The 8,941-nt window shown below is 37.2% G+C and overlaps 1 protein-coding gene across 1 annotated transcript in view; it reads left to right on the forward strand.

Annotated features, from left to right (window-relative positions):
* The window catches only part of LOC123501567, an 8,920-nt gene extending 555 nt beyond the window's left edge, over positions 1-8,365 (forward strand). The window contains exons 1-4 of the mRNA XM_045250463.1: positions 1-115; positions 4,019-4,802; positions 5,595-5,752; positions 7,932-8,365. The exon at positions 1-115 is cut by the window's left edge and continues 555 nt beyond it. Of these exons, the coding sequence (XP_045106398.1) occupies positions 4,384-4,802; positions 5,595-5,752; positions 7,932-8,113 (759 nt within the window). The 5' untranslated portion in view covers positions 1-115; positions 4,019-4,383 and the 3' untranslated portion in view covers positions 8,114-8,365. The remainder of the gene's footprint in view (positions 116-4,018; positions 4,803-5,594; positions 5,753-7,931) is intronic.
* The last annotated feature ends 576 nt before the right edge of the window (positions 8,366-8,941 follow it).

Raw genomic sequence — 8,941 nt, forward strand, 5'->3', positions numbered from 1 at the left:
CACACCGGTGACACCCACTCCTCCAGCCTGACAGGCAACAACGGTCCCTCTAGGAGTACGCGTCAGCACTCACCAAACTGCACATCACCCTCAGGAAACTTCGTGACTACTTAAGGTTAGTATAAGTCTTTTAGTAAATTTGCAGTTTGAGCCAATACACCCTATCTTAAATTTCTTTTTCCCTAAGTCTTACAAGCTTTTGGGCCTCCTTGAAAAGCGGGGTTTTTGGGTGGGGAAAGCAAAAAATGAGGCAATTTGGGGGGTCCGAAAATCTAAGGAAAAAATATCCATTTTAAGATAAAAAAAAGGGGAAAACACAAAATTCATGAGTACTTTTCCCTGAAATTATCCTAACCTAACATAATAACCTCCCCCCTCCTCCCTCCTCTCCCCCAACAAGCTTGGGGGACTGTGGGAAATCGGGTTTTTTTTGGGGGGGAGCCAAAAGAGGTGAGATATGGCGATTCAAAAAATTCAAGGACAAAAACCTAACGTAACGTAACCTAACCTAACCGGGGGGCACAGCTCCCCAAGGGACCCCCCTACAACACTAACCTAGCCCTAACATAAACCTAACCTAACGTAACCTAACTTAGCCGGGAGGGCGCAGCCCCTCCCAGATCCCCCCTACACCCCTGCAACACTAACCTAACCCTAACATAAACCTAACCTAATGTAACCTAACCTAACTGGGGGGGCTGCTCCCCCCTGGACCCCCCCTGCAACACTGACCTAAACCTAACATAAACCTAACCTACTGTATCCTTGCTTTGGGGCAGCTTCCCTCCCCCCACACCAGTTCTCTTATAGCTTTACACAATATGCCTTACCTCTACCAATATCCCTCCTCACAATACCTAACGAAAGGATGAAGGTCCTGGCCTTTACAACTAGTGTCACTGGTGTCCATGGCTGAACTGCGCGCACAGATCTCTGTGCACCTGTCTGCCCAGCTGTGCCCCACCTACGAATACATATAGCAAATTCTCATTGGCGCAGCTCGTGGTGTTAAGAGGTGGTGGCACGTCATTGGACAAAAGAACTATAGACACAATAAGAATCTTATTCAGCAGTTACCTACAAACCCCAGCTAGAAACAAATGCAAGTCAGTGTACTGCTCATTTCCAGTATGATTGAGCTCCGTGGCTCGCCACAGCTTGCTGGACTTGAGAAAACTCGCCGAACACTGCACATTTGAAGGCTTGTGCTGAAGTTATTACTAATTTCTGAGATGGTAAAATGGGGTTAGAAATGCTCGTAGAAGTGTGATGTAGACTGTGAGAATGTGTATAGTTACGTGTGGTGTATTGGCTGAAACTGCAATAATACTGTCTTTTATGAGCGTCTTATGCATGTGTATACATGTATCTCGATTAAAACACATTGAAGTCGTGAAAATAGGGAAAAAGGTTGGGTCACCTTGACATGACCAGCTCAGAAGTCATGGACACTTACCTGATTTTTTCTTTATCACAGTATTCAGACCCTTTTGCTCCAACTAATGGTGCTCTAAAGGACCTTTATTCTTGAGGATATAAATAAAAATGTGCATATGTGACTATAGATATGCTTATCAGAATGTACTATATTGTAAAACTAATTTCACACACATAGACTGTACTGATATATTCTAGTATAAATAACCATACAAACAAATTGCACATAAACAGTTATTTGGTTACACTTAATATAATGACATATAGATATCCCTGAATAGAAATGTTTTAAGCCTTTTCTTAACTACAATGCTGCTGGTGGCCTTAAGCTGCACCCATTAATATTATACAGTTTTTGAGCACACACTGGAAACTCTGAAACCAATATCTGAGTAACACCTTGGTACTGTACATTTAGCTGGTACTTATTTGCTGTGTGCTTTACTGATACTTTGGTATTAACCTCTAAAGAATGGAATAATTTTCTTAGATAAATGAGCTTTCCAGTGGTCATGACTTGATAAGTTAGTATACAGAATATAATAAACAACTCAAGCTTTTATTGGCAATTACCATTGTAGATAAATTTATACAGGTGTTACTCTGTAGCGAGGTGACACATGTTTTATTATCTTAGCAGCCTTATGCATTATTATTTTTTTCAGTTGGTAGTTTAACAATTTGAAGTTATAATATAAGGAGCTGCAGTAGTCCAACTCTGTTATTATTGTTATTCTGAATCAGAATCTTGACAATATTCATCCAGATATCTCCTTATGAAGGCAATATTCCTCAGATTATACTCTGAACCTCATTTATTTGATAATATAAGTTCAAATACATACTTGTTAGCTATAACTGCCAAATTCTAAGTGTTATCAGACAAATAGATATCTGTACCTTTATTATGGTAAATAAGTGTGCCATCTCGGTTTTTTAGTATTTTGAACACTGTTTTAAAGTCTGTGGATAATTCTAAATACTTTTCTTTAATGGTATTTTCTTCACAAAATAGTATATACAATTAGAATTAATGATTAAGTATGCATTCTAGCCATACACTTCCAGCATAGATCCCTCTAGAGCAGTGTTTCCCAACCTTTTTTGGTTGTGACCCTAAATGCAGTCTTAACCTGGAGTAGTGATTCTAATTGTAATAATAAATCCAACCTAACCTAAACTGACCTAACTGAGACAGAGACAAACAAGCAGAGACAGTCAAGCAGACAGAGGTAGACAGACAGACTAACAGACAGAAGCAAAGAGGGCAATGGGAGGAAGGCATATACGAGTTATTATAAAAAACAACGTAACAAACAAGTAAGATGCATGCAATACGTTCTTTCACTGCCACAGCATCACAGATGTGACTGACTGCTCATTCAGGCTCCTCACTGACTGTTCAGTGGTGAAATACACGTATTGTACATGAAAGCTACTTGTACTACAAGCGGAATTGCAGGAGTATAGGTGTTTTATGACCTCTTTTCTTACTGTGTCCCGTAGAATCTTTACCTTGTCCTACTGAATTATATTAGTTACATTAATCAAAATAGAAATGTGAACAGCTGTGAATTATTGATATGTATTTTTGTAAGACCTTCTGGCAACCCTCACAAATACCCTCACCACCCTAATTTGGGTGGTGACCCAGAGGTTGGGAACTACTGCTCTAGAGTCTCCAGTAATGTGATTTACACTGCCATACTATAGTCAACGGACGTGTAATACTTAGCTTAGCTTATGTGTTGTATAAATGCAGAAAACTATTGGTAATGAAAATAAACCTGTAGGACTGGCGAGTTATTTTATGCGGCCTAGACGAAACTGAACTCTACTTACTAGTAACCAGATGAGTTAACTTAATGCAAGTTAGTGAAATTAATACTCTTTTGTAAAAAAAAAAAAAAAACAGGAGAATAGCTAATAACAATCAATAGCCCCAGGAGCTATAGGTTAGGTAGGGTTTGATTAGAATCTGTTGGGGGCCCAGGGCTGGGTTTGATTAAGTTAGATTAGGTTAGGTTAAATAAGGTTTTGTTTGTATCACAGACGCTGACCATCTAGGAGGTCCACAGGCTTGATTTGTATCCCTGTCTTGCCTCCTGTGAGGTCCATGGGGCTAGGTTAAGTTAGATTGAATTAAGTTAGGTTTTGATTAGTAGTTGTCCCTTGGATCAAGGGGATACCAGCCAGCCATGTTGCTATTAACTGTAACACAACCAGAAAAAAAAAACATTTGCTGGCAATGCCCTGCACATCATGAGAGAGGGAGATCAGATCTACCAGTGCTAGTAAATCTTACTCATGGTGTCTCCTTTTGCATTATTTTTTTAATCCATTCCAGTCACAACAAAGTAGGAACTTGATGGGACAGCAGGATTTATAGGTAGGGAATGCAAAATTGAGCTAAATTTGGCCTTCGAGAAAATTAAAATGGATTTTTCTTCAAAACCTAAAGAAACCAAACCTACAGAACCTAACCTAACATGCTCTATTGACTGCAGCATTTGTAGTAATTACTACACAATGAAATTAATGCAACTCTTGATATTTGCTACAACATGAATTTTTTTTTCAGATTGTTAGTGATGGTGAAGTGTGCAGCAATCAACTGTCATTCTGGGTACAGGCCCACCAAGGCAGAAAAGACAAATAATGTATCTATCGCAGAAGAAATCGACGCACCCAACAAATCCTGACGCTCGATGGCGCCACGGTTTTATTTCGGCATGCCAATTCTATACAAAATTTATTTGACAAATAATACCTACCTGGCAACTCTCCGCTTGCAAGTGTCATATATTTAAATTGTGAGTGACTAGTAACCGTCACACCGGCTTAGTGGGAGGGTGAGCCTGGTGAGGTGATGTCCGCGCTCCCCTCCTACGCTTGTGACACAAGCTGCTCATTGTTTTACCGCTGGCATCTTCCATTACGCTTAAAATGGGACCTACCAAGCTGGACATGCAGGAGAAGAGCATGATTATGGCTTTGGTTGGCGAAGGATTAAGCAACCGGGAAATTGGAAGAAAATTAAGAAGATCAGAGTCTGCTATCCGTCGCACCAAGAAAGCTGCTGCCGTGCTGGGGTCAGGTGCAGTGCCGGAAAGGAAGAAAGGGACAGGCAGAAAGAGGAAGACACACCCAAGGACTGACAAGCTGCTGGAGCGTGAAGTGAAAAAAGACCCTTTCATCACTGCCAAGGAACTGAAGGAAGAACACGCCAATGTGTTGGGAGAGGTGTCAGTGCGAACGATACAGGATCGTCTGCAGAAACACCTCAAGTTGCCATGTCGTCGCACTGCTCGCAAACCTCTCCTTACTGAGAAAATGAAGAAGCAGAGACTTGATTTCTGTAAAAGGTACGAATACTGGACATCAGACGATTGGCACAGGGTGGTGTTCAGTGACGAGAGTGCCTTCAAAACCATCTCTCACAAACAGAAATTGGTGCGTCGTCTGCTTGGTGCAGATCGGTTTGATTTCTTTTTTATTTATTTATTTTTTAATTAATTAATTTATTTATTTATTTATTTATTTATTTATTTTTTTTTTTTTTTGTGTTTGTTTGTTCCATACAATGAAAATATAGTATACTTTCTGGCTTGTCTGATTTATTCTACAGCTTAAAGGCATTCAAACTGTTGTTACTAGCAATGATGATAATAATTGTTCTTACAATATTTATTGGTCATATTTGAAAACCTGTATTAGCAATGGTAATTAAGTACATTAACATATTTATAGCTGGAAAGGAGGCCATTGATTCTGGGGTGTGTAGTCCAGGTTTAGAGTGGTCTATGCATGACTGCATGTTGTGGTAATACACATGCAGTACTTCAAATTTGTGAAGTTCTTTTTGCACGGCCAGCTATTATTAATTCACATTGATGCTTTTGAAAATCAACACATTGTGCCAGAAACAGAGTTAGATTAGCATAGGCTAGTTTTAGGGATTGGTTAATCAGCTTAGATTAAGTTTGTTTTGGTTTAGACAGTTGCTCGGGAATACCCAAAAGAAAAATCTTTGCTTTTAATAAAAGTGTAAAGAGACAAATGGTCATATTTGGCAAAGGAAAGAGGTCTTATAAAATTTTACTGTTAGGTTAAGTTTGAAAATAATCATCTGAATTTACTTGTTTCTACTTTTACAGAGGTAAGAAGGTGTATGCCCTAGAAAAGAGAGAAGCCATGCAGAGAGGAAGACTTTCAAAGCCTGAGGAAGGGAAAGCCAGCATGACGAATCTGCAAATCTTGTCCATCATTAAAGAAGAATTTGATGAAAATGTATTGGATTGTGATCCATTATCCTGTAAGTATAACACTTATTTTGTTGTTTCTGAAAGGGGAAAGTATTACTAATATTTTACTTTTTGTATAAAATAATATGTAGCACATTTTCGTATCAAAGAATCACTTCTGCAGGAAAGTTGTTTTTTGATGCAAACAACATTTAGAAATTTTTCACCAACTCTAACTATGGACTGAATATATATACATGTACTATAAAAAAAATAATAATTGTAATATTGATAAATTAAAAATCATATTTTTTTTTATGTAAGAGGGCAAATAGCCAAGTACAAAAAAAAAAAAAAAAAAAAAAAAAAAAACTTCATGGCTGTTAAGATAAGATAAGATAAGATAAGATGCTTTATTCGTCAAATTGTCTTACAAAATGTAATACAAAATGAAATTCATTTTGGCATTAGAGCTTCTTAGTAGTTGTATACACATTAAAAATATAGATAAAACCAGAGAAACAGGAAACATAAAATATTAACAAGAAACATTGCATAGGTTATTTTGTATAAAATGTAACATTGTTATAATATACATGTGATATCAAGTTGTCACCATCCCTATCATGAATCATCACCTACAGTTATCATGACAACTTAAAGCTAGAAGTTATAGTGATGATAGATGATTGAAAAGCAGAATGCTTTTAGGTACAAATGACTTTCTGTATCTATCAGTACGCATCATGGGCAGTGCTAACCTTCTTCCAGATTTAAGATGTGTGTAACAATTATGTAGCGGATGGGTTGCATCTTTCATCATTCTGTCTACTTGTTTCATTGTACCTATTTGATAAAGCTTATCTAATGATATGGTCTCTGCACCTAGTTTTCTTGCTTTTTTAACAATCCTTCCCAACTTCTTTTTATCTTTGCAAGTAAGTTTTCCATACCAGGCAGTGATTGAAAAGTTTAAAACTGATTCTAAAATTGATTTGTAAAATAGGCTAATGACCATTTTATCTACATGTAGGTTACACAAAATACGTACAAAGTGTAATCTTTGGTTACATTTCCTTGACACCATATCTGTATTGACACTTCCCTTCAACTGGTCATCAATCATAAAGCCCAAATATTTATACTGATTAACTCTTTCTACGTTTTCTTCTTCAATTGTTAATAGGTCTGGTACGTGTTTATTTTTAGTTCTAAAATCAAATATCATCTCTTTCGTTTTCTTTACATTAAGCTCCAAAAAATTTTGTTTACTCCAGTCAACGAATTTTTTAACTTGAGTTAGATAACCTTCATAATTATCATTTACAATTTTTCCTAAGATAACTGTATCGTCAGCATATTTTATAATAGTACAATCATCAATTTCACTTCTACAATCATCTGTATACAAGGTGAAAAGAACTGGGGACAATACACAACCTTGGGGGGCTCCTGTGTTGGTGACTATCACATTAGACTTAACATTATTTACATTGGTATATTGCGGTCTCTGGGTTAAAAAGCTAAAAATCCATCTTAAAATATTTCTATTTACACCCATTTCTAGCATTTTATTGAGCAAAATATGAGGTTGCATTGTATTAAATGCTGAACTAAAATCGATGTACAGTGCTCTAATTTGTGATTTGGGCTTGTCTAAATGCTTATTAATATCATTTAATAGTACAAGTGTTGCATCCTGTACACTTCTATTGTTACAGTAAGCAAATTGCATAGGGTCTTTTAAATTATTTGTTTTTCCACATATATAGTTTTTCACAATGCTTTCTAAACATTTCATAATATTAGATGTTAGTACTACAGGTCTGAAGTCTTTGTGATCTTTTGGGTAGTTAGTTTTGCAATAGGTTTCACTTCAGATTCTTTCCATTTATAAGGCACCACTCCTGATCCAGCGAGTCCTGAAATAATGTGGTCAGTACGGGTGTCAGTTGTTTTGCACAGCATTTTAGTGCCCTAGCAGGTATCCCGTCTGGCCCTGTGGCTTTACTTGCCCGTATATTCTGCAGGGATTTCTGCACGTCTTCTTGCCTAATTATAATTCTTTCATCATTGTTAGACTGAATTTCTGTCATTACCTCATTACACGCATCACTGAAATTATGTCTTTCAAATCTAGCAAAGAACGCGTTCATTTCATTTACATATGTATTGATATTTTCCGGTTCAGTCCCCGAGCAGGCTGAGCTGGGCCAACTAAGACGCTTACTTTAATTTTATAATTTGCAGGTACAAACAACAGTCCTACCACTATGGATCTTCAGCAGCCTGAAGACCACATTCCGTTTATGGACACCAGTAGTACAAAACCTGACAGTGAATGGCAGTTTGTGCCTTGTGCTGCTCCTCCAGCCAACACTCTTCCATCCAGCCACAACCCGCACCAGAAACACCTCAAGGAGCAACACTAACCTCACAAGAATTAGCTCTCCAAGAATGTTGTAGATGTCAGCGCAAAGAGCACGAGTTTGAGGCTAAGTTAAAAGAAATGGACTTGAAATTAAGGGAATCAGAATTAGACTTGAAACACAAAGAGGGTGCTTTGAAAGATGCTGATCTAAAACTTAAAGAAATGGAGATGAAAATAAAAGAGGTGGAATATATGATTAAACAAAAACAATTGGAAGCATTGCAAAATCAGTGAAATAAAGTTAAGGATATAATTTAATTTTATTATGCAGTTTTAGTAGTATATGTAGCCTGTGTAGGGCTCAGTTATGGAAATGTGTGTGTGTGTGTGTGTGTGTGTGTGTGTGTGTGTGTGTGTGTGTGTGTGTGTGTGTGTGTGTGTGTGTGATTAACCTCGGTCGCCTGCTGGTTACCCAGCCAGTCTTCCCCATTACGGAGCGAGCTCAGAGCTCATAGACCGATCTTCGGGTAGGACTGAGACCACATCAACACACAACACACACCAGGAAAGCGAGGCCACAACCCCTATTTACTGCTAGGTGAACAGGGGCCACACATTAAGAGGCTTGCCCATTTGCCTCGCCGCTTACCGGGACTCGAACCCGGTGTGTGTGTGTGTGTGTATATATATATATATATATATATATATATATATATATATATATATATATATATATATATATATATATATATATATATTCATATTATGATTTTATTTTTTATTTATTTATTTATTTATTTTTATTTTTATTTTTTTTTATTTATTTATTTATTTTATTTTATTTTATTTTTTTTTTACAGTAAGGTAATATTAACAGGTCATCTAGTAA

This window comes from Portunus trituberculatus, chromosome 9 (genome assembly GCF_017591435.1).
Source record: "Portunus trituberculatus isolate SZX2019 chromosome 9, ASM1759143v1, whole genome shotgun sequence".
Lineage (NCBI taxonomy): Eukaryota > Metazoa > Arthropoda > Malacostraca > Decapoda > Portunidae > Portunus > Portunus trituberculatus.